A 26,292-nucleotide genomic window follows, 5' to 3' on the forward strand; every position below is an offset into this window, starting at 1 on the left:
AAAGCAAAATATTTGTGCAACCCTCGTAAAAATCGACAGAAATATTAGCGTAAGAGAACCATTGGGCGTAAATAAGTTGATTTAGAGGGAGTGTCACACGATATGATCAATGAACCGGCTACCTACGGTACGTCTCGTTTTACAGGGCATTTTTTAAATTATCAACTGAATTGCGACATAGTCGACTCCTAGTTATGCAAACAGTAACAACCCACTTATTAACTGCTCTGAAGATAGTACTATCTTATTCAAATAATTAAATACATACCGCTCTGAAGTTCTGATTTATACAATTAGTTTTGTTTATAAATCTTACGAAATGTGCGTTGTTTAAGAAAAACTGAAAGCGTAATATTTTTAAAATGGATGAAGAAAAACTGCCACTTTTGGCAGGACCTTCGGGAAGGGCAGTTAGCGTTGTGGAAACGCAAAATGTAAGTCCACATAATCGATAATACTCCAGTCGGTTATAGTAAATCGTAATAAACAATCAACATCATCTAGAATCGATGCAAGTGATAACAAACAGTCTATCCGCAACAAACGAGTGCGTTATCGTTAAATTTCCTACAATGTTTTGATATTTCTGATCTGAAAATATTTAGCTGCAAAAATGATAAATATGATCATATCAACAATCTATTCTAGGAAACCAGCAGCTCAGAATCTTTATCCGTGAAGCTAAGTATAATAAGGAATCCATTTTATGGAACTGACAGTGGACCTATAGGCAAGCTGGTACCAACTGGAGAAAGGATAACCTACACATGGAGCAACATTAACGTTTTTACAAGCCCTAGGAAGAATTATAGAAGAAGGTACATCTGTTTTGGGGAAAGGGCTGCTTCTACCGAGGAAAGTCAAGGAAAACATATTTTAAAGAACGGTAAGTGTGTGCTTTACCTTTCTAGTAAGGTTATTTTTGTGCGACGTTGTTTCTAGTTTGTGGAATAGCGCGTCCAGGGGAACTGTTGGCTATTTTAGGCTCTAGTGGTGCAGGAAAATCCACCCTACTAAATGCCTTGACTTTCAGGTCTGTAAAGACTATCACTGTGACCGGAATGAAGTATGTCAATGGTAATCCTGCTATTCCTAAGACTCTGACGAGCAGGTCAGCTTACGTCCAACAGGACGACCTGTTCATTGGCAACTTGACAGTGAGGGAACATTTGACCTTCCAGGTAAATTTTCTCATTTTCAAAGTAATCTGAAGAAAGAAAGTTTTTCAATATAGATAATAGTTTCTCCGTAAGAGAGTAGTCAATTGTATGAATCTCGAAGGGTTTCAATAACATCTGTAGACAAACATGAAACATGCAGGTTGTGATTTAGAGAATAACTTTATTTGACGTAAATAGATAAAGATTATTCGAAAGTTAATCTTGTACTTTTAAAGACTTTAAGCTGATTCAAACGATACTCCTCAACTGACACTGAATTACACCCCCAATATCTAGCAAATTAAATTAGACAAGCTAGTCACTAATCTAGAATAAAACTTAATTTGTCCAACTGTACAGTGTAAACGATTGGAATGGAAACCGCAAATAAAATACGCCCTTTGTAATTTATGCAAAAATGCTTCTTTTGACACCACTGTTTCGATTATGACAACTACAACTATTGAAGAAAATAGTGATGGTGATTAACCTCCGATTCTAAATAATTTTTATATTTTGTAGTTATATCTACAGGGTGATTCAATAACAATGGGAAAATCGAAAGCTGAAGATACTACACGTGAAATGGTGACCATTGGCGCAAACATGCCTTATCCGAAAGTTGATAGTTTCGGAAATACAGGGTGTTGAAAGTTAAAATTTTAAATCGTTTTTTGCGATTATTCTGAAAATATGTAGGTTAGAAACTTGAAAATTTGTGAAACTATATTTTTTTAGGCGACAAATAAGATGCGTGTTGTAATTTCAGCATTGCTCATAGAGGGCGCCACTTACGACCAATTTTACCGAAAATTTAGTTAATAACTTTTTACCCTGTATGTCTAACATGAAACTTGATTCAAAACCTGAAAGAGCAATCATTTTTCTATTAATTGTGTATTCTTGTTTCATTTCGATATCTCGATCCGTTTTCGAGAAAAATCGATTTAACGAATAATACGAGAAATTAAAAGCGAAACAAACCAAGTGTTTCTTCGTGTTATTACAACGATTAACAATAAAGCGAATGAAATTCGTAATAATGATTTAAAGTCAGTGTTCGAAAGGAAAAATGATTGCTCTTTCAGGTTTTGAATCAAGTTTCATGTTAGACATACGTATATGGTAAAAAGTTATTAACTAAATTTTCGGTAAAATTGGTCGTAAGTGTCGCCCTCTATGAGCAATGCTGAAATTACAACACGCATCTTATTCGTCGCCTAAAAAAATATAGTTTCACAAATTTTCAAGTGCCTAACCTATATATTTTCAGAATAATCGCAAAAAACGATTTAAAATTTTAACTTTCAACACTCTGTATTTCCAAAACTATCAACTTTCGTATAAGGCATGTTTGCGCCAATGGTCACCATTTCACGTGTAGTATCTTCAGCTTTCGACTTTCCCATTGTTAATGAATCACCCTGTATATTTCGTATGATTGTTTCTGTCAAATTACACTTCTTTATTTGGATATTTGATATGGATTTTATTTCTTTAACTATGTTCTACCAATTTGATTCTTCTGTAGTTTTTAAGTATAATAGCTGATTAATAAATGAATAAACTGTATTTTTTTGGTAGGTGTCACTTCGCGGGTTGGTATAAAAAATCACCCCCCCAAAAATATAATTCTCGTTTTCAATCGCTTTTAATCGAGCGAAAATTCTGGAAAAAATCTAAATAATATGTAATGTAATTCGTAAACATTTATAAACAATTTTAACTTCATTAAGACATCTCGAGTAGTTCCGAAAAAAATTAAATTTAATGATTGCAAGATGTTTTAGATGAAGTACAAGTGCGATTTTGAGATTGCTAGATACGCACTGTGATTAATTTTGTAATTAATTAATTTCTAAATATCGCTACCTACCAACTTTCTCAGGGATATACTAAAACATATTTTTTTAATTACGTTTTTAGTATTGTATGTCAATTATTAGAGTGTAAACATTAACACTCTTGCTCATATAGTTTCAACTTCTCTAATACGTAAAATTTTATTTTACATGAAATGGGTAATATTGTTGAAATAATTGAAATTACTCTATTTTTCTAAACTCAAGTGACCTCCTATCCATAAAAACGTTTTTTATTAACTATATCATGTAAAGTAGATATAAACTTTATTTAATACAGTTTTTATTAATTTTTAATTCATTAAATGTAAAATTATTGATTAAATGACTTAAGAAAAACCTCCAATATTTCAGGCGGATACAAAAATACATAAAATACTAAGTAAATCGGTGATGTGGATATTGTTCTTGAAAATTTTTTGAACTTGATTCTCTTGCATGAAAAATAGGGTGTTCTATTTGATATTTTCAATTGACCTTAGTTCGACCCTGAAATTTAAGGTCAACGTCAAATTCAAAGTCAGCAGTCTGTTGGTTTCTTGATATTTTACAAATTTCATGTGAAACTTTTTTTTGATAATTATCGGGCGAGTTCAGGTCTTTTTGGCACACTCGGGATATATATTTAGGGAACATATTCCGTCTTTACAGAAGGAAATTGACTTTGGCACAGTTAATTGTATTTTCCTCGAAAATTGTACATTTTCAGCAATTGAGTACGGTTTTTTGCGTAAAATAATAAAATTTTGCACTCTAATATGTGATGGACAGCGGTCTCTACAAGAGTCTCGAAAACTAACAACAGTGATGTATTGAATATCCACAATACATTGTTATTTTTTTGTAATAGTGGTAAAAATTTAATTTAAAGCATAATTCTCTCTCCTGAGCTTATGGAGGCTTTTTTCAAAACACCCTCTGTATTGTTAAGTTTTCCGGTTCAAAATTTTGCAGATATTTTAGGCAAAACAGAAAATGCCATAAAAATATCATTTAAAAAATGCGTAAAAAGTTTGTTACTGTACAAAAAATGTACAGGGTGTTTTTCATTTTTTCTACAATTCATTTGTATTCCCGGTTTTCGTTGGTTGCAAATTTTCGCATGGATGCCGTACTCCAGCAGCGTGACCATCCATCCATCTAATTAAAATTGCATCTATTCGGACAAATATAAATTAACTACATTTCGGGTAATTTCCGCTAAATTGCTTATCGCAATTGCTAAATTGGCAGAGCTTGGTAGTTAAATTGACGCGCATATGGTTCTATTCATTCCCGTCGCGTCGCACTCCGACAAAAAGCCTAGAAAGGCACACATAAATTTGTCTAATTTACTAATGCTTGCAAAATAGAAAAGGTGGATTTAGTTCGATTTTGGCCATGTTTTTCTAACATTACTTATTCTTTTATGCGAAAATATGGAATAAAATTGTATAATCTTTTAAATTATACTCACTAGAAAATCTACATATTTTACTTTTAATTAAAGTTTTGTCACAGGTATTAGATAATAATATTTAGGAGTTAGGTTATTACAGAAAAAAGATACATAAAGTATTGCAAATTAAAAAAGAACTCAAAATATTTGTTTTGTTTATAGATTTCCGTGGCAGTTGCCAAGCCTTCAACAGTTTCCAGGCTGACTGCAACGTCACTGGTTTAAATTTTTTTCTTCTGGATAATCTGAAAACACAGATTAGGTCCTATTGCCGATATTTAGATTTGTACACAAACACTGGTCCACATCTTTTCGATGTTTAAAATCACTGGCTTGTGAAATTTCGGCTTTGGTTTTCTGATGTCATTTCCAAATACCATCTAATTTTAGATTATCAACTTTGTTTAAATTATGTTGATTTAATTGTTTTGATCGAAATAACTCATTTATAGGAAAAAAAAAGAAAATTGTTATCTGGACTTTTATAAGTGGAAATGGTAAAGGGGCTTATTATAATAAACGAAAAAAAAATGCGTTAGCAGGGGTGGGGGGTTGAAAATTTGTGAAAAATTGTATCATTGGGATTTCTGGAGAAAGTTGACATCAAACAAAAAAGTATCCAATACAAAAGTTGTAGATCATGAAAAAATCTACAACTTTCGTAGAGGTCACTTTCTAATATAACCTCAAAATTTTCGAGAAAAATTCGAAAAACCGTTTTTCTCTGATTTCTCGTTTTTTATTTCTCATTTCCGCAAAAATAACTTAATTTTGATGAAACTTAGAAAAAGTATATCTTTCTGTGTCTTAAATAACTAAATTTTTTTTAGATAAAAAAATCAATCATATTGTTAGGTATAAAAAAACAACTTTTTTCTAATCTGAGCCACCCCGTATCTCTTACCATTTCCTAGATCTTAATGCTATCCCATCTTTATCTTGGCCACATTGTATATCTATGAATTCATCAAAATTAAAAAAAATAAGTGCACTAATCGGAAAAAATGTGTATAGCAATACTGTACAAAAATAAAATTTAGGGTCAAACAATGAGACACTGTTTTTTTTTGTATTTTTTAAAATATTGTAGATAGACTTAAGTAATTCAAGAATTCTATTAAGAGGAAAAAGATTTTGGTCAAATCTCTACTATATACCTTAAAATAACGAAATAATTTCAACTACGATGAGGGCTAGAACAATAGAAACTCGTACAAAAAAATCAATCAAATATAAATATCGGTCAGAAAACTTATATCTCTAGTTTAAAGTTTGTTTTTAAGAAAAGAGCGATATGTCTCGAAATTTCAGGAAGTTTAAACCGATAATGTGACAACCGGTCGGGATTTTCTCTGATCATAAACTTACATATGCAATTAAATAATTAAAACTTTTAGGCACTAGTGAGGATGGATCGTAACATTTCCTATGACCAGAGAATGAACAGAGTGAAGGAAGTCATATCAGAGGTAAATTTTACTTATATTTATTTGGTGTTACACCCTACACACTTTTGAAAAATGTTCTAAATCTACCATCATACTTGTTAAATTTCTTAATTGCGTTGTAAGACATTTTTACATAGCATTTTAGTTTTTTCACTTTCACGAGAAATAGCGATACCGTTTACCCTGACCAACATTGAATCTAGTCAACAGTAGTATCATTCGTTAGCCGAACCCACCAGACATATACCGATTTTTAACTTAATGAGTTGTCATGAGTATTCCATAGGTGAGCTATTCACAGAGTAGCTGTTTTTCACCGTATAATTTTAAAAATTGCTTTAATTCCTTACTGGCGACATAGCAGGTCACTCTTTGTCAGTTCGGCCGCACAGATGACTTAAGCATTGAGTAGCAGTGGCCATTCAAATAGCACTGTGTTGGAATTTATAATTCTAAAATTATTCCAATAATGTATCGAAGTATTTTATTTTAGTTGGCACTAAAAAAATGTGAGCACACCACCATAGGCACCCCAGGTCGTCTCAAAGGAATCTCGGGAGGAGAAAAGAAGCGTCTCTCCTTCGCTGCAGAAGTTCTCACCAACCCATCCTTGTTCTTCTGCGATGAACCTACCTCTGGACTAGACTCCTTCATGGCCCTTAACATCGTACAAGTGCTGAAATCGATGGCGCAGACTGGGAAAACTGTGGTGTGCACCATACACCAGCCTAGCTCCGAGTTATACGCCATGTTTGATAAAATATTGCTCATGGCGGAGGGAAGGGTGGCCTTTCTGGGGACGCCAGATGAGGCTCAGGAGTTTTTTGCGAGGTAAATATTTGAATTCTCTACAAGGTGACTTTTCAATATGACAAGTATATATGGGATATCTGTAACCAAAAATATTCATAAATAAATGCAATAGGAGACCCTTATGGATGCGCCGCCCATGGATATCATTTGCTTAAAATCATATCAAATCGATAAGCTTAAGCTTCTTAAGCTTATCGATTTGTAACAAGTATACCTTTTTTATTTCGAATCTCTATATTTTGACGTTAACAATCTGCCAATAAACTGTGTACCATTATTAATGACTCATCCTGTATACGTACTTGCTAGGCAAGGTTGCACTAAACTAGTTACATCTCAAGCACACACAGTTGATGAAAAATTTTTTTCTCTTTCTTAATTATCACCTGACTGTCGTTGAATTTCAAAGGCGTAACTTTAAGAAATGGCTTACTATAAGCAGACTAATATTAAAATATTGCTTGACTCTAAGAAACCAGTCTGTCTGTATTCAGAACTATTTAATGTAAAGGTAATAGAACGAAATTATTTAATATCATTATTTGTAGTTTAGAAGCGCCATGTCCCAGAAACTACAACCCGGCGGACTATTTCATCCACTTACTAGCCGTAGTACCTGGAAGAGAAGAATCCTGCAAACAAGCCATTGCAATGATCTGTGACAGTTTCGAGAGATCTGATATAGGCGTGAAAATGATCGTTGACTCTGCATCCAAGGTGAGCATTGAGTGACAATCTGATTTTTCCCTTATAGTGCAGTCCGCAGAGGCCGAAAAGTTACTGTTGGTGACATTTCCCTGATAACTCGGAAATAACTACACAGGAATACTTTATATGATGAGTACAATAACAGGCTAATTCGCTGACAAAGTATTTTATCAAGAAAAAAAGTTAACAATTTAATCTTGAAAAATTTTTTTTAGTAGTTTTCTTTAAATAACTCAGCGGTGTGAATTTGTGCGAAAAAATGCTTAGGACATGATTTTGTTCGTAATAAAACTAGCTACAAAATGGCGGTGGTCCGATTACGAAATTTGCAATAACAAAGCCGTGAGACTGAAAAAACGGTATAAAACGTAATTTTTTTAAAGTTGCTGTAAAAATGTCAATTATAAACAAAAATTGATGAAACTTTCGAAAACTATAGTTCAATATATATACAATAATGACGCTAAAGCCGAAAATCAGGAGAGTAAAACTGTTTGTTCTATGAGGTGTTGTACATTCATCGGCATTTGAAACTCGAAACTTTGCCAAATTTGTTTGAAGTTTTGCTGACACTTGAAATTTGGTACACACATAATGTAAATATGCAGAAACCAAAAGCAATTTGCAAAATTCAATTATCTTCATTTTTGCAGCTTTGGTAAGGTTTTATACGTCACCCTAGTTTTATACGTCACAGTTTTTTTTAATTTTTGGACGTATATTTATGTATATTTATAAAATATTCCATCACGGTAGATTAACCACCACAATTACCTACAATTAAAACAAAAAATTTAATTTTCATCGTTTAAATCCTAAGCTACTTAACATTTTGCGCCTGTTAGCTGAAGTCGTACATTATTCAACATATCAACATAAAACAAAAACGTACTGTGGGGTAAACCATTAACTTTTCATTTTCGAGGGCGAGCTCCGCTCTTCGGCGCTTGTATTCTATTAGAAATATGCAACAGTAAATTTAAACAATTGTTTACTTAAAGTTAAAGGTTTACCCCACACGTACGTTTTTGTTTTATGTTGATATGTTGAATAATGTACGACTTCGGCTAACAGGCGCAAAATATTAAGTAGCTTAGGATCTAAACAACGAAAATATATATTTTTTAAATTATAGGTAATTGTGCTGGCTAATCTACCATAATGGAATATTTTATAAATATACATAAATACCCAAAAATTAAAAAAACGGTGACGTATAAAACTAGGGTGACGTATAAAACCTTATCAAAACTGCAAAAATGAAGATACTTGAATTTTGCAAATTGCTTTTGGTTTCTGCATATTTACACTATGCGTGTGTTCCAAATTTCAAGTGTCAGCAAAGCTTCGAACAAATTTGGCAAAGTTTCGAGTTTCAGATGCCGATGGATGTATAAAACCTTATAAAACAAAAAGTTTTGCTCTCCTGATTTTCGGCTTTAGCATCTTTATTATATATACAGGGTGTTTCAGAAAGACCTTCCGTAAATTCAGGGGGTGATAGTACGACAAAAAATAAGAATTTTTTGTCTTATGAACTATATGTCTATCTCCTCTTGTTTTCGAGATACAGAGTGACAAAATAAAATTTTTGAAACAGAATTTTTACGAAAATTTCCAAACGGTGCGAAATATTTTTATGAAATTTAATATTCCGGGGTTTTTAAGGACGCCAAATACGCTGGTCTAATTATTTTTTGTATAATTCATAGAGGGCGCTAGTTATGCTACATTCGTATTACATTTTAAGTTCTAATTTTTTTGAGGTTAGGTTCGAGCTCCAATTTCTAATGTACAATTTTATTTTCTAAAAATAATATACGCTTGTTAGAAGTTCCTAATGTGGACGATTTTCGAGAAAAAAGACTTACTTGAACTCTTACAATATTACGGTGAAGAAAATAAGTGACTTTTCTCAAAGTAGGCTTATGTCAAAACTTATTGATGGATGTCTCATAAACAACGCATACATTCTTAGTAATATTTTAAACTCTAATTAACTTTATATCAAAATTTTAGTGACTGTTATTAGTCATTATTAACTACAGTCACTAACAATCACTAAAATTTTGATATAAAGTTAATTGGAGTTTAAAATATTACTAAGAATGTATGCGATGTTTATGAGACATCCATCAAAAAATTTTGACATAAGCCTACTTTGAGAAAAGGCACTTATTTTATACACCCTAATACTGTAACAGTTCAATTGAAAGTCTTCTTTCTCGAAAACCGTTCACATTAGGAAGTTCTAACAAGAGTACATTATTTTTGGAAAATAAAATTGTACATTAGAAATTGGAGCCCGAATGGTAAAAACCCTAACCTTAAAAAAATTAGAACTTAAAATGTAATATGAATGTAGCATAACTAGCGCCCTCTATGAAATATCCAAAAAATAATTAGACCAGCGTATTTGGCATCCTTAAAAACCCCGGAATACCAAATTTCATAAAAATAGTTCGCGCCGTTTGGAAATTTTCGTAAAAATTCTATTTAAAAAATTTTATTTTGTCCCTCTGTATCTCAAAAACAAGAGGAGATAGACATATAGTTCATAAGACAAAAAATTCTTATTTTTTGTCGTACCTACTATCACCCTCTGAATTTACGGGAGGTGTTTCTGAAACACCCTGTATATTGAACTATAGTTTTCGAAACTTTTATCACTTTTTACATATAACTGACAATTTTACAGCAACTTTGAAAAATTGACGTTTTATACCGTTTTTTAAATCTCACGGCTTTGTTATTGCAAATTTCGTAATCGGTCCACCGCCATTTTGTAGCTATTTTTATTACGAACAAAATCATGTCCTAAGCATTTTTTCGTACAGTCATCCCTCTGAGTTATTTAAAGAAAACTACTAAAAAAATTTTTTTTCACAATTAAATTGTTAATAACTTTTTTCCCTGATAAAATACTTTGTCAGCAAATTAGCCTGTTATTGTAATCATCATTTAAAGTAGGCCTGTGTAGTTATTTCCGAGTTATCAAGGTTTGACACAGGCCGAACCTCTACCAACTGGACTATTATAATACTGTTCCTATTTTTAGACAACTGAACTGAACGACTTAGAAGCCGACATATGGTTTAATGGTCAAAATGGAAGCAGCCGGTACAAGGCATCTTGGTTTGCTCAGTTCAGAGCACTTCTTTGGAGATCCTGGTTAAGTATCGTAAAGGAACCACTGCTTGTAAAAGTTAGACTACTTCAAACTGTAGTAAGAAGGCTGCTTTAATATGACACTGGGCATATTTTTAATTAGTGGCATTTTAGATGATCGCATTGGTGTTGACATCTATTTATTACGGGCAAGAGTTGGATCAAGACGGAGTGATGAATATCAACGGCGCGCTGTTCATTTTTCTAACGAACATGACTTTCCAGAATGTTTTTGCTGTGATTACAGTAAGTAGCATCTTTAAAACGTGATTTAGTGATTAAATTTCAATTAATGAAGACCTAATTTCCAGGTATTCTGTTCGGAGCTGCCAGTTTTCTTGAGGGAACACAGGAGCGGTATGTACCGTACTGATGTTTATTTTCTCAGCAAGACAATAGCCGAAACACCAATTTTCCTTTTGATGCCAGTCATCTTTACTTCCATCTGCTACTTCTCAATAGGGTTGAATCCAGAATGGAGTAGATTCCTTATTGCCTGTGGGATCATTACCTTGGTCGCTAATGTCTCAACTAGTTTTGGTAAGTCAGATATATTTAGATTTATCACTTTCAAATTGTTTAAATAATGTATTTACCTTTATATTTTTGCTTCGCAATATTTGCTGACTGTCTTATTTGATTGAAATATGTTGCGTCTGATGTGATGGAAATGCAAATAATTTGTATTTGGATTTATGTAACGAGATAAGAAAAACAAAATTAAAACAACAATGATATTTAAAATATATAAAAGAAGAAATAAAGTTATTGTTTATTATTCTTCAGGTTACATGATATCATGCGTATCTGGTAATGTTTCTATGGCTCTGTCGGTGGGACCACCACTTATAATACCATTCCTTCTGTTTGGAGGATTCTTCCTTAATATCCAGTAAGTATTAAATTGCACTAAAATCATTATAAATTTTTGGAGGAGAATGTCAAATACATTCATACTTAATTCGTTTTCAGGTCGATTCCTATATATCTTCAGTGGCTCTCTTACTTCTCTTGGTTCAAATATGGCAATGAAGCTTTGATGATCAACCAATGGGAGAATGTCACCGACATATTGTGTCCAAACGCCAACGCCACCTGTTCCCCCAATGGTCATATTATTTTGGAGACCTACGCATTTTCAGAAGTAAGCAAAATTTGTTAATTACTGATATATTAGCTGATGAAAGTTAATTTTTAGGAACACTTATCAATGGATATAATCTGGTTGTTTTCTCTGATACTGGGATTCAGAATGGCGGCGTTTTTGGCATTAGTGTGGAAAAGTTATCAGAAAGAGTAGAAAATGATCAGAGGAAATGTGTTTTATATCTAAGATACACTTTTTATGCAACTAACAATTTTTTGATGTGTACTAACGTATTTTCTTCAGGTTTTCACAACGCATTACATTAAAAATTATTTAAAAGTAAAACATTTTTATTAGTTTCCAAACAGTTACTGAGCAATAAAAATATTTTGAATAGAAAATGAATATTCAAAGGATTTTAATATAGTCTACAAAAATGTTCGATATGTTATTATTTTAAATTAATACGCATTTGTTAACAACACAAGTAACGACAAATCATCACGATTTATTTGCACAAATTAAACGTGTAGATTTATTTGACGTATGGATGGAAAATCATTTGGTCTCCATATACAGGGTGTTTCCTGACTACGATCCGTAACTTCAGGACACAATTTCTTATGGTATTTAAAGAAAGAAGTTCCTATAAACATGTTGTTGGAAACCTTTAGATTTCAAGATACAGGGTGTTGAAAATTTAAAAAAATATATTAATATTTGAAATAAATTTGGAACAGTCAATGTTAGATTCTTAAAATTTGGCAGTTATTGTACGTTGGTAAAGAGTTACATTTTTAGTATAAACTGTCGACGTGTTAGTCATAAAATGTAGAACGCCAATGGATTTTTTTAATTTTTATTATTTTCGGACTCGCCTAGCATTTTACAACAAAAAAGGTGTGTTCAATTTTTTGCCTAATTCTAACCTATTCTTAGAAAAAAAGTTATTTATTTAATTCAGCGGCAACAAATAAGAGACACTATGGTATGCCCTTTTTTGTTGTCTCAGTTACTTGTTTGGTACCGAGATTGTTGGCATTTTGCTAGTTATAAGTTGTCAATCAAAACTGCGGATTAAACAATAAAATTCGAAAATTAATCTTTACTAACGCTGAAATGACTCACTGTCAGATGCATTTGATCTACAGCTTAGCAAATGGGAATGGGGAAGAAGCACGGCGAATTTATCAGGAACGTTATCATAACAGAGTAACGCCATGTGCTAAATCAATTAGAAAGTTACATCTCAGATTGAGTGAAACTGGTAATTTTAAGCGTAGTATGGGAATACCTTCAACAGTAACAACCTCAGAGTTAGAAGAAGCTATACTTTGAGAGATAGAAAAAGATCCTTCCACCAGTACCAGGAAGATAGTATTGCAACTTCATGTAAGTCCAAAGACTCTTTGGAAGGTTTTGAAAGCTTGTCAGCTGTTCCCGTACCACATACCACGGGTATAAGCTCTGCTGCCCAGTGTTTTTCAGCCAAAGCTAGGTTTTTGGTAAGTTACTCCATACAGTGGCACATAATAACAATTTTTTGACGAAAATTTTATTTACTGATGAGGTCACTTTTTCGGGAGAAGCAATTATTAATATTCATAATGAACATTTTTGGGCGGCCGAAAATCCACATGCAATAAGAGATGGTCGTTTTCAGCAATCATTTTCGATGAATGTATGGATAGGGATTATTCATGACTATCTTATTGGACCATACTTTTTACCAGCTTGATTAACTGGTGACTCGTATAGACTCCGGACACATGTTTCTAGGGACTTTTTTCTTTAAATACGATAAGAAATTGTGTCCTGAATTTAGAAACCGTACTTAGGAAACACCCTGTATAGCGTGACATTTCTTCTCGATTTTGAGGAAAAAATCTAAAAATCTAAAAATATTCCTAGTTTTCATTTCCCAGCTTTATTCAAAAAATTAAAAAAATATTCTATCAACAGAAGGTTCGTCCTATACAGTGTAGGAAAGTACCGATCGTCTATCTGAAGTTACGTGAGAGCGATAAAGTAAGCCATAGAAATCCATGAGATAGAGAAGGATGGCTATAATGAAGGCGTCTCATAATCACCGCCCGTTTCGCCCTTCCACAAATAAGATCCACTTCTTATAATATGTTCTACTTACTTCTTTTTTATAATATTTGAAGAAAAAACATCACTCATAGTTTTGAAAACGAAAGCAGATTGATTTTCAAAACGTTAATTAAGTAAAATGCGTGATATAGTGATGTGTATTTTTATTTCGTTTTTTTCAGTGCGTATGACAAAAACAGTTTTATAGAATAACCCTCGAATAATCGATGCTATAATCCATACATAATTCACTTGATCCATTAAGCCCCCCATACACCTGCGAACAAATTGCACAACTAAGGTGTTGGTTGAGGCGCTGCGCTGTGCAATTAGTTGCAGAAATTCAAAACTGTTTGGAATTAATTGCACAACGAGAGGCGTAGCGCAACTGTCTCATCGTGTATGTGAGTACTCACGACATATTGTGCAATCACCTCAGTTGTTTTCAAGCGTGATAACAGGTTCTTTTTGTATAAATGGTGTTACCATTTCAAGTAATTCACCAAAAGTTATGGGGTCCATTCGCAAATAATTTTTATATTCAAGTGGTGCACTCAATTGAAGTTCTTTGAAGATACTCTTTCATCCAGACTCTTTGCTTCCTTTTTCTTTTTTGACACCAACATCCAACGCAATAGAAATTATTATAGCTAAACAGGTTTCGTCGCGAGACGCCATGTCACTATTAAAACAAGACAAAAGCAACTGGAGTTTGCAAAAAAAATGTGTATAGTGTATGGGGACCTTGTTTGCACAACAGCCTGTTGTACAACGTACGTTTGCACAATTTGTTCGTAGGTGTATGGGGGGCTTTAAAATATCTAAACAAAAACATTGTTTCTTGTCATAATCCTTTGAATTATAATAGCCTAACTTAATAATAGATTGTGATCCATTTAACAAAATGATGTTTTCATATTCGACTCCTTTCGTCTTCGATATTTACTAACACATCTCTAGATGTACAGCAAAATACATTCGATAATATAATTTCATGAACTAGTGAAACACTTTTTCCAAATACATAACAGCAGATGTTCAGCTAAAATAATGCCATACCTTACTAAAAGCTTTTTCTCAGTATATTATACGTGAAAGCATAAGCTAGAAAACTGGTACGATGCACTCATGCTGAAAGGATATCGACAGATATTATTTTCAGCCAATCCAATTTGACGCTCTCTTTTAAAAAGGTACAAGCTAGGGAGTATCAATTTACTAAACTAGAAGCAAATGACAGCTAATATTTCCCTTGCAAGTATTTCTCTGTGGCTTCTCGGTGTGGCGGCTTAAATATTCTTGGTATTTGCATCGTTCTATTTGAATTAAAAATTATCTAAGTCCTTTGCATCGAGATAAAATATGTCAGAAGAGAGGAGAACAATGTATCTGCATTTAGTGTTTGTTGAGAAGTAAAAAATTGAGGATTTAACATGAAGGTAAATGATATTGAGGGCACCAGCCTGAATGTTATCAAATCTTATGGAACTGATGACCTTTCAGCTTCAAATGTAAGTACGCTGTTTTATCCAAAGAATATTTAATTTTTTTGTTCTTTTATTGAGTGTTAATGAACTATTTTTAAATTAATATCCAGGACCGTGGAAATATTAGTGACGAAAATTTTTTTTTATGATTTTCCTAAAAAGTAATAAAAATCAAGTAGACGGTAATTCATGCAGACCTTACTGTTCGTTCAAAATGTTTATTTTGCTTATTTTATCTGCGAATGCTTATTATAACTTGTTAAAATGACTTTAAAAAGTATAACGTTGTTAACAGTTCTAGACCTGCTATTGAAATATTTAAGATATTGCGGCTGAGTTTGCTAGAGTTCTACAAATAATATACACAAAACTGTACAACAATTAACAAACTTCATCCACCACACCCTTATACATTTTTCAGCATACCTGCTAACTTTATTTGAGTTTTTGTTTTTTTCATATATTACTTATAAAATATATTTCAAATTTGTGAAAAAATCTATTTATTAAAAAATTGGTGATTTTTAATTGTTTTTTTTAACTTTTGCATTTTACTTTAAAAATAGATTATAATTGATAATTCTAATTAAATCTACAAATTTATGAGAAAGTTCATGAGAAAATGTGATTCTTTATAAAAATTCCTGCCTGTCCCCAAACTCTTAAGGAATATCACTATATTATTTATTTTATATACAGAGTATTGCATTTTTTAATAAAATTGAAATTTTCTACCTACAGACAAAGTACTTTAAACTTCATTTAGAGATATTGATAGTGATTTTAACAGGGCTATAAATATGTATAACTTTCAGTTTTGAAAAATAAAATAAATAAATATTTCATATTACTTAGGTATTGTCTGAAGTTACTTATTTATGGCATAATTTTAGTTTTTACTTTATGCCTATAAAAAAATTATTAATCAAGAATCAGTTAAGGGTTATTTTCCTGAAAATAGTTTTACTTAACCCCAAAATCTCAGTGAAACAAACAAGCAAACAACAACAAGCAGACAAGTAAAACACTAGAACACACTATATAGGCTGTTACAAATTCGCTTCTCACTACAGGGATCTCGAAGACAGTAAAAGATACGAAGTAGTTTAAATGGGGGCAAAGTCAGGGGACCAACATTATGCCTCTAAAAAATCGAGGCTAACATGATGACGAAATTTTGGAAATCCGTTTTTGTTTCATTTCAGCTTTGTTTGGCGTCATATAGAAAAAAGAAGAACACTTTCTAATGACAACTTTTTGCCCTCTGTCGAATGGCATAATCAATTTTTATATGTAACGTTTCGTCTTTCCAGGACCTTTATCAACTTCATTTTTTTAAATACGAGCCTAGAAATTTTATTACATTGTTTGCAAGCCTTCATGACCCCCAATACTGTACTGCCCCAGCTCGAACCAGATTCAGACGTTTTGTCTCGAAAAATTCATCTTCATTGTATTCGTTCGAAATTTATCTAAATTTTTTATTTAGATTTCTATGTTGATTGAATTATGGTACACTCAAGTGTCGTTAGACCCTGTGAAATCCACCCAGTTATTTAAACTATTACCATCACACGTTACAATAAAACAATATTAGGTAGGTATAGTTTTAATCCCGTGCCCATAGTTATTTCTAGGTTTTCGAGATCCCTGTACTGAGAAGCGAATTTGTAGCAGCATGTATATCGTACACTTCAATAAGTTGACGTTTCGAAAATAAATTTATTTTCGTTTGTTTTTCGTATTATTATTTTTATTCTGTTATTCCAGTTTCTGAAATCGAAAACAGATTGATTTTCGAAAAGTCAATAACTTATTGAAATGCGCGAAATCTAAATAGTAAGGTTTTTTTTTCAAGATTTGCAAAATACTCAGCTAAATAAAAAAAAGTCACTTATGTAGATTCTTCTAATTATTCTCTAATTTATTTTTTATTTAAATCACAAAATTTTTAATTAACTTACTTAATTACGGGTTTCATAAGAGTATCTAAGAAATGAGGTACTTAATTATATTTTTTGAAAAACAATTAAAATTTCACATTTACGAAATACGTAGGATATTTAAAAAAATTCAGATACTTTGCTAGTGATCACTTTAAATTTTTTCAAAAAATAGTTATCAAATAGTCAAGAAAGTAATGACATTTTTAAAAGTTTGTGTACAGGCTGTCCTAAAGTTCGTATCTCTGGCCCATAACAGACAAACGAAAAACAACAATAAAAACCTGTTCTGTGAAAAACAATCACTGTAACTTCTGTCACAAATCTGTATACATATTAGTTGCTATGTTCTTCTTAAGAAGGGTCACTCCACCAAGAAAAATAGAACAATACACATAATGACGGTAAGGATAACCAAATATAGAAAATATTGAACAATTTTAAATTTAAGTAATAAAATATAACAATAACTAATATGTTTATTACTTTAAAAAATGTTGGATATGCATGCCTCCTACTTCTAAGCATTTATCCAATCTTTTCCTAGCTTCCCTTGTAGCTTTAAACAACGTTTTTCTTTCTCACAAACATGTAGAATCTTTTGCTTTAAATGTTTTTAATGTTCCCCATAAAAAATAGTCTAGGGGGGTTAAGTCTGGAGACTTTGAAGCCCATTCTACAGGCCCATTAATTTCAATTCAATTAGTTCCGAAAGCATTTTTTAAATAGTCTGTAACTCTTTCAGCTTTATGTGGAGGAGCACCATCGTGTTGCAACCACATATTCAACCTGAGCTGCAGCGGCACATGTCCAAGCAGTGCTGGAAGCTCCTCTTGCAAAAACTGTAAATAGCTATTAGCGTTCAATACACTTTCAGAAAAGTACGGACCAATTAAATGCATTCCAATAATGCCACACCAAACATTTATTCCATAATGGCCCTGATTTTGAATGGGATTAACATAGTGTGCATTTTCAGTGGCCCAATAATGTTCGTTTTTTTTATTTGGCTTACCATTACTTATAAAACGACTCTCATTGGTCCAAAGAATGTGTTGTAAGAGTCTATTATCTATTTCCAAATTAACCATTATTTGGGCTACATAATTAAGTTTTTTTTCAGCATGTATGTCAGATAAGTGCTCCAAGTTATTTAGCCTATAGTCATGGTAACAATTGCAGCTCAAAATTCTTTGCACAGAGCTTCTTTTTAAATGTAATGCAAAAGTGGCCTGCCTTATAGAATTTCTAGGATTTTCCTCAAAATATTGTAATAGCCTAGCTACGGTAATATCGTTACATTGACTGAAATTCCTTTCCATTTTTTTGATGAAAATGCATTTTCGTTAGCACGCAAAATTCGTTCTAATCTGGCAAATATTTTTGGGTTAACAGCTTGACGCTCTGGATATCTCTCATGACATAAGTTAGCGGCTCTTCTGGCATTTTTTGACATTCACCATAAATTAAAATCATGTCAACTTTTTCATTGTTCGTGAGCATTTTTTATCTTTTACTAGTTTGTTTATCAAGCAAGAAATAGCGTTTGACAGAAACTAATATGTAAACATACTTGTGACAGCAGTTTCAGCTATTATTTTCACAGCAATGTTGATTAAATCATGACTAATTCCAATACAATAAGAATAGTATATTATGTTACTAGGAGTAGAAGGCGATCATTATGTGTTGAGCCCAAAAGTTTGCTCGCCGAGGCGTTAGCCGAGGCTGAGCAAATTGGGCAAAACACATAATGAGCCTTCCACTCCGAGTGACATATACTATTTTTTCTTCAAGCGTGAATATAAAAAATTACTAATTTTGAAAATTTATAGCGGATAACGCGATGTTCAATCTCAGCACAAAATAAAATCAGTAGGTAGGTAATACTATTTATTTTATACATTTTATACATTTTATTGATTAATTAAACATGACAGTTTTAACCACTTTATTCATGAATAAAAAAACAAATGTAACAATTATTTTTCTTTAATTTGAATTAAACGAATAAACATCTAAATTACCTACATGTCTATCATCAAACTTTATTTATTAACATGAATATTAAATGTGCAATTTTGTATGGTACAGTTGTTGATATTTAAAGCGCTGCTGGCTGTCTTTTTTTCAAAGTTTACAGTTCTGTCGTTGAATACGTTACTTGTAATAAGGTTCTCAGTTTCAGTGTTAACAATTGTACCATTATTAACAGAAAAGTCTTCGATTAAATTATTTTCAGGATCAATATTTACAGTTTCGCTTGATGTACTTGGTTCATTATACTCTAATGGGTTTAATATTTTCATCGCTATCTGTTTCTTATTGTTTACAGAATCTTCAATGTATCCTTCAGCGACGCTGGTAGATTTCCATCCACCATGTCGCTTTAGGGTTGTAATGTCTCCACCATTATCAACTAAGATAGTTGCCGAGGTTCTTCTAAGGCAATGCCCCGTATATTCATGTGGATTTGGCAACCTTAAAAATGATGCAACATCTTTTGGCACTTTTGAAATTTTATGTATGCCCATTACAACACGATGACAATGGCCATTTTGATATTTAATAAAAAATCTATCAAAAGTTATGTCTTTTGGCCGAAGAGTAGCATATTTTCTGTATAAATTTAAATAAAACTCTCCAATTATGGTAAATGAACGATGTTTTTTAGTTTTTGTATTGGGAATATTTACTAATATTATATTTCCCAAATCTTTTACATCATTAACTTTTACTTGAATGAGTTCATCGCATCTACAAGCTCCTGTGACTCCAAATATTAGTGCAACCTAAAAAATATAGAATTATTAATTTTGTAACAATAAAAAAAGTTGGAAAATGCAAGGAAATTCTAAAACATGACGTAATTTTAAGACATCTATATTTATGAGTTTTTACAACATTCTTCCAATGAGCTATCTTTATTTCCGAAAATTGTTTATTATTCTCGTAATGGATACTATAAAATAACTTGAAGTTTACAAATTATAACAAAATTTTGTATTACAAATATAAAAAGGTTAAATATATATCTACCTATAATTTAAAAAGTACATACCTTGGTTGCTAAATATTTATCATCAGGTGCTTTATTCAGGAATTCGTCAAATTCTTTTTTAGACAAAACTTTCGACTTTTTTGGTTTATAATTTTCACCTTGTCGTTTCAAAAATGTAATTAATTTTGAATATTTCTCAATATTTACATTGTGTTCTATGTTTAATTTAGATTTTACCATTGAATATTGCGCCCATAAAGTTGAACTTTTCAGTGTTCTGGATAATCTTGTAAAATATGCTATCATCACATTTTCTGAATAAATATGTGCATTATTTTCTTTTGCCCAATTTATGAATTTATCATAAGCATTTTCATAAATTTTTCTCGACTTTGTTGGTATAAGTGTTGCCACTGATGTATTTGCAATTTCCAGTAATTCTGGTGGTGTGCACTGCATTTCTTCAGACATTTTAAAAACGACCCGACGCGACATCAAATTTCAACTGACACTTAATGAAACGTCAAAGCTTCTTGATTCTTTAATTCGTTGCTAGGATACTTATCTACACATTGTTACATTTTTTTACTAGTTAAAAAATGAAAAATATTTGTACTAGTTAAACAATAGGCTGCTTCTAAAGGAGGTGTTGCACTATATAATATAAGTATTATTATACGCTTGAAGAAAAACATTTTTGTATAATGATTGTTATTGTAACTTTTTAGAGAGAAGAGATAGAGAAAAAAATTTCTGCCCAAAAATGTTCATAGAAAATAGATAATTTTAGATATCATAAAAAATAGGTATGTTCGTGGAAAAAAAGTTGATGACGTCATTTTTTATTTTCCGAATTTCGAAACAAATGTTTTTCATGTGCAAAACGGACCTTAGCGAGTCCCGAATCGCGTTATCTAAACAGATTTTCACTGTCGTTTTTCGTTTGTCTGTTATGGGCCCGAGACGAATGTTGGGACACCCTGTACATAAATTCACGAATAAAAATGTTTTTACTCCTTACAACACACTCGGAGCGCATACTGTGTGTTCTTTAATACCAAATATTTAGGGACAAACCACATAGCAATTAATGCTTGTCTGTAATAAAATTTTATTTTTATCAGTCCCTGCGGGATAAATAAACATAATGAATTCTTTGTTTCGGACAGATATTTTTAATCGAACCCCCTGATTTAATTTTAAAATTGAACTCACTACGACCAGTCTGCGTTGTTTATTTAATAATACATAAATTCCCAACGATTTGAAATATTTCACGCAACTGAATGATTGATAATATTGCTTGTGTCCGTTGGAACAAAACCGCAGAGCAGATAAAATTACAATATCATTTTATTGATATTGCTGTATTATATTTCAGTTAAATATTCTGTAAACAACTGTTTCCCTATGCACACTAACGGGTAGCTGAAATAATAAACAGTTCATTGTTTTTTTTTACAACAACAATAATTGCATCGGCCAAAAATTTTATGTAGCATCAAATAGAAATAAATGTATGTATATCATATATTACTGAATGTATAGACAGCTGCTGCTTCGTAGAGTATGTACCCTAAAACAAAATAATACTCTAATACCCTAATACATGGTATACAAACCATTTACCAATATTTCCATGGAGGATCTTTGTTAGCTACAATCAGTGACGGCTTGTGAAAATGAAAGTGGTCATACTTTGATAATGAAACGTGGGACATACTTATATAGTTTGTAGATGAAGATCATTTCTAGATCTACATAAAAAACTTACGTTTTCTTTTGTTTCCACATAATTTCAATTTTTCTTAAAGTCACGATATTATGAAGTTTGCAAATAGAACAGTAATAAGTAATATTTAGCCTCTAAATCAGGCGTCTTCTATTCTTATTGAAACAACCCCAATCGTTAATTTTTGCTGAATACTAAGTTAGAGGACTGTAGGATTTATCTATATACTTTTGGAGGACCTGTGCTTTTTCTATGTAAATAAATCCGTTGGCCTCGGGTATAAAAACATACAGCTTCTTTATTTGTGACATTTAGTATTTAAAATAAAAAATTGTCAAGTATTTATTTTTCTTTCAGAGTGATCACGATGGTTTCCTTGACTCCTCCAGCTCTTTCAGAAACAGAACAAGAACTTACACTAGATGGTCTCCCATGGAGCAAGGAATAACTCTGGCTTGGAGTGACCTGTCTGTGTCTACCAAAGTCAAGAAAAATGGGAGATTAGTCTATAAACGGATCATTAATGGAGGTAAGGTACAGTTTTAGTTTGTTCATCTCCATATTTTCATCATCGACAGCAAAATATTTAAAGCAATCAGCTAATTTTAGTATCTGGAGCCGTGAAACCAGGAACACTATTAGCTTTGATGGGTGCCAGGTAAAAAACGTTTATTTATTCCAAATGTTTGATATTTATGCACATATTCTTTCTAGTGGAGCTGGAAAAAGTACCTTGATGTCAGCTCTGGCTTACAGGCAAGCAGGTGAGACACTTCTCGGATTGTATCTTGGTCTTAGTAATCCTATAGCAATTTAACATTTAGGTAGTATGGAAGTAGAAGGAGATATATTAATAAATGGAAGACCAATTGGAAATTTTATGAAATACCTTAGTGGTTACATGCATCAAGAAGATCTGTTTGTTCCTACATTGTCAGTAAAGGAACATATGACCATCATGGTATGTGTATTGAAGCGAAACTTCTGTAACTTGTCTTCTGGAAGAGTTTATTTTTAGGCAAATTTGAAGCTTGACCGAAGAATCTCCAAAGCCAGCAAAAATAAGAAGATACACATAATTTTAAAACAATTAGGTTTATTCCATTGTGTAGATACCATCATAGGAGGCATAGGCCATGGCAAAGCGCTCTCTGGAGGCGAAAAGAAGAGGCTCGCTTTTGCTACAGAGGTAATAGAACAAGTAAATTAAAGCACAGTATAGATTTCGTCCATTAGTTGTTGACAGATCCACCCATTCTGTTCTGTGATGAACCGACTACAGGCTTGGATTCTTATTCTGCACAGACTTTGGTTGAGATGATGAACCAAATGGCTGGTAATGGTAACACGATCCTTTGCACCATTCATCAACCATCCTCAGATATATTCGCCATGTTCACTCAGTTGATCTTGGTGGCTGAAGGGAGGATAGCTTATATGGGGTCATCAACTGGTGCTTTGGATTTCTTTCAACAGTAAAAATGTTAAATGTATCTCAGACAATACTTAATAAACTTGTTGCAGATTGGGATATACTTGCCCTGCTTCCTACAGTCCGGCAGATTTCTTTATTAAGGTCATTGCAACCGCTCCTGGGTATGAAGACAATAGTAAGCAAGCTATCAAGAGGATCTGTTATCACTTTGCCGTTAGCGATTACGCTAAAGAAGTAGATGTGGTAGTGCAGTATGAGTTTCATATGGGACGAGCGGTAGGGATAATATTTTTTAACCCGTATCTTGTGTTCCATTTTAACAGAAACAATTCAATGTCTCATTATATGTATAAAAATTAAAATGATTAATTTATTATTTACTGGGATTATTAATAAGAATGATTTTTGAAATATTTTGAGTACCGTTTCATAGATTTAACAGTATTTTGAATTACTAGGTGACCATTTTTATTTTAAAATTGAAAGCTAAATTCTTAAATTTTCATAAAATGAAGCTATAATATATATTTTTTGATACTGACATCTGGATATGTAATAGACTTAACACCATAAACAAGCTAGTAGATAACTAATAATTTTTTGTAATGAAAAATAATAGGTACATTGTTACTTCATGTTCTAAAAAGGTCTCCTTTTTCATTTATAGGTTAAACAATTTGAACTAAGGAGAGATTTGTAAGTTTATAAGCTGTTTCATCAAATTATGTTTATAAATAATATTTTTCTAGCAAAGAAGTGTTTCTGTGGTCAAAATTATACTGGCTTGTATACAGATGGTTCATAGAAGTTTGGAGAAATCCATCTCTACAAACCGTAAAATTGCTTCAGAGAATTGTAAGTTAACACCAACCAACAGGTCATTAGTAAATGGTTTTGAAGAACTGAGAGAAAGATGTAGATATTTTAAATGTAAATTTTTAGGGTGTTTCTCTCGTAATAGGACTTAGCTATCTAGGCACCAACCCTTTTACACAAAGTGGTATCCAGTCAGTGCAAGGCATCGTCTTCTTGTTAGTCTCGGAGAACACCTTTACCCCTATGTATGCAGTACTAAGCGAATTTCCAGACAACACCGCGATATTTTTAAGGGAATACAAATCTGGCCTGTATCATTCCTCCACGTATTATTTGTCCAGGATATTGTCTTTGGTATTTATAAATATTTTAATTTTATACTGTACAATAAAAACAATGATACAATACTACATAATTTAAAAATATTCTTTTATAATATGATAATAAAACAAAAATAAAAAAGCTACGCCCCCGGGTGGGCTCGAACCACCAACCTTTCGGTTAACAGCCGAACGCGCTAGCCAATTGCGCCACGGAGGCTTGAACACGATGTTTTCAATGCATAGTGTTAAGCAGACCACTTCTTTACAAATTTTACATGACATTTTCATTTTTTAGTTGCCTGGATTTATATTGGAACCATTTTTGTTGACAATGATAGCTTACTGGATGGCAGGATTAAAAGCTACAACAGAAGCATTTTTTACTACAATTTTAATAACTACCCTAACTGCTAATGTAGCGTCTGCTTGTGGTAAGTGATACTGGGTGAGTCGAATTTAACGTTGGATCCAATCTCTTCGAGATTCAGGGCCCTAAATTTTAAAAAACTAATTTTTTATATTCTTTGAACTAATGGAGAATTTAATTTAAATTTGGTACACGGTACACGTCATGCCACAGATGAGATCAATAATTTCAATCAATTTAATAAAAAGGTGGTACAGCCTTGTAGGTTTAAGTAAAAATAATTTACATATCATTAAGCTTTCAATTTATCAAAATATCTTTTTATATTATGTGATATCTATCACAGTTTCATGGCAAATTCGATTATTTATTTTCTGAGTACAATGCAGTCTAGTGATTAGCCATAAAAATAATAATTTGATTTGAAAATTAAACTTTTTTTTTATTTGCAGGAATTATGTTTTCTAATGCTTGGGATTCAGTACCAACAGCCATGGCATATCTGGTACCATTTGACTATATGTTGATGATAACATCAGGGCTATTTGTAAAATTAAGGTAAAATAAATAAAGAAAACCACTAAAAAATTTTATAGAAACATCTTCATAACAAAAACAATTTTTTCTCAGCACATTACCATTTTTGGTAAACTGGACAAAGTACCTATCCTTTCTAATGTATGCTGTCGAGTCACTGAGTATTATACAATGGAGGGGAGTGTCAAATATTAGTAAGTACCTTTATGATATCGATACACACTACTGAGTGCAACTGATAAGAGCATTGATTGTGCTTGAATATTTTTTTTGTAATAAGTTATGTCTATACTTTATTCATTTTTTCAGCATGCGAAAATCAACAGCTTGGCCTGTTATGCTTAAAAGAAGGTACTGAAGTATTAGAAAAGTATAGTTTTTCCGAGGACCATCTAGTCAGAAATATTTGGATAATGGTTATTCTTTTATTTGGATTTTATACCATTGGATACCTATGTCTGTGGTGGAAAACAAAAAATAAATGATAGTGCATATAAAGTTTTTTATTATTCTTGATGAATTTTTAAACATGCCTAAAAAAATTTGTAATATGATAAGTTTTTGTATATACAACATATAAAGGGAATAGTAAAAGTATTATAATTTAACACTGTGTTTCAGGTTTCATGGAGCCACCCTTACATCCCTTAACTTAAATTGAAATATTTTCACACTTTAATATGAAATAATTACTTTTAAAGTAAAATAAGCGACTATTATAATATTAGTCCAGTTAATCAGGGTTTTTACCTCCGAATTCTTTATAACTGAACCGATTGACGTGAAATTTTGACTGAATGTGGGGGATAATTCAAGGAGCAAAACATATATACTTCTTGGAGGGTGGAAATTTTTACGCCCAAAATAATCACA

General features: G+C 32.1%; 1 protein-coding gene and 1 non-coding gene across 2 annotated transcripts; one reads left to right on the plus strand and one right to left on the minus strand.

Moving 5' to 3' along the window:
- The first annotated feature begins 349 nt into the window (after nt 1-349).
- On the plus strand, nt 350-25,940 carry LOC108909688 (ABC transporter G family member 5-like). The gene is made up of 28 exons (XM_023454486.1): nt 350-434; nt 649-886; nt 943-1,181; nt 5,858-5,929; nt 6,402-6,739; nt 7,270-7,438; nt 10,488-10,655; nt 10,712-10,843; nt 10,909-11,137; nt 11,384-11,489; nt 11,570-11,741; nt 11,796-11,893; nt 13,000-13,189; nt 15,218-15,289; nt 22,299-22,470; nt 22,551-22,599; nt 22,656-22,705; nt 22,766-22,902; nt 22,960-23,130; nt 23,178-23,416; nt 23,466-23,652; nt 24,044-24,072; nt 24,126-24,231; nt 24,319-24,546; nt 24,811-24,946; nt 25,335-25,440; nt 25,513-25,613; nt 25,729-25,940. Exons 1-28 carry the CDS (start codon nt 363-365, stop codon nt 25,902-25,904), a joined length of 4,182 nt encoding a protein of 1,393 aa, XP_023310254.1. The 5' UTR covers nt 350-362; the 3' UTR covers nt 25,905-25,940.
- On the minus strand, nt 24,659-24,732 carry Trnan-guu. The gene has a single exon. It is a non-coding gene; the product is annotated as a tRNA-Asn (tRNA).
- Nucleotides 25,941-26,292: the final 352 nt, after the last annotated feature.

This window comes from Anoplophora glabripennis, unplaced genomic scaffold (assembly GCF_000390285.2).
Source record: "Anoplophora glabripennis isolate ALB-LARVAE unplaced genomic scaffold, Agla_2.0 scaffold323, whole genome shotgun sequence".
Lineage (NCBI taxonomy): Eukaryota > Metazoa > Arthropoda > Insecta > Coleoptera > Cerambycidae > Anoplophora > Anoplophora glabripennis.

Excerpts from the sequence above, each read along its gene's own strand:
- LOC108909688 (XM_023454486.1), top strand. The coding sequence starts at position 363 with ATGGATGAAGAAAAACTGCCACTTTTGGCAGGACCTTCGGGAAGGGCA. Across the intron at positions 435-648 it reads GCGTTGTGGAAACGCAAAAT|GAAACCAGCAGCTCAGAATC; the intron begins GTAAGTCCACAT and ends AATCTATTCTAG. Across the intron at positions 23,417-23,465 it reads GCTTTGGATTTCTTTCAACA|ATTGGGATATACTTGCCCTG; the intron begins GTAAAAATGTTA and ends AACTTGTTGCAG.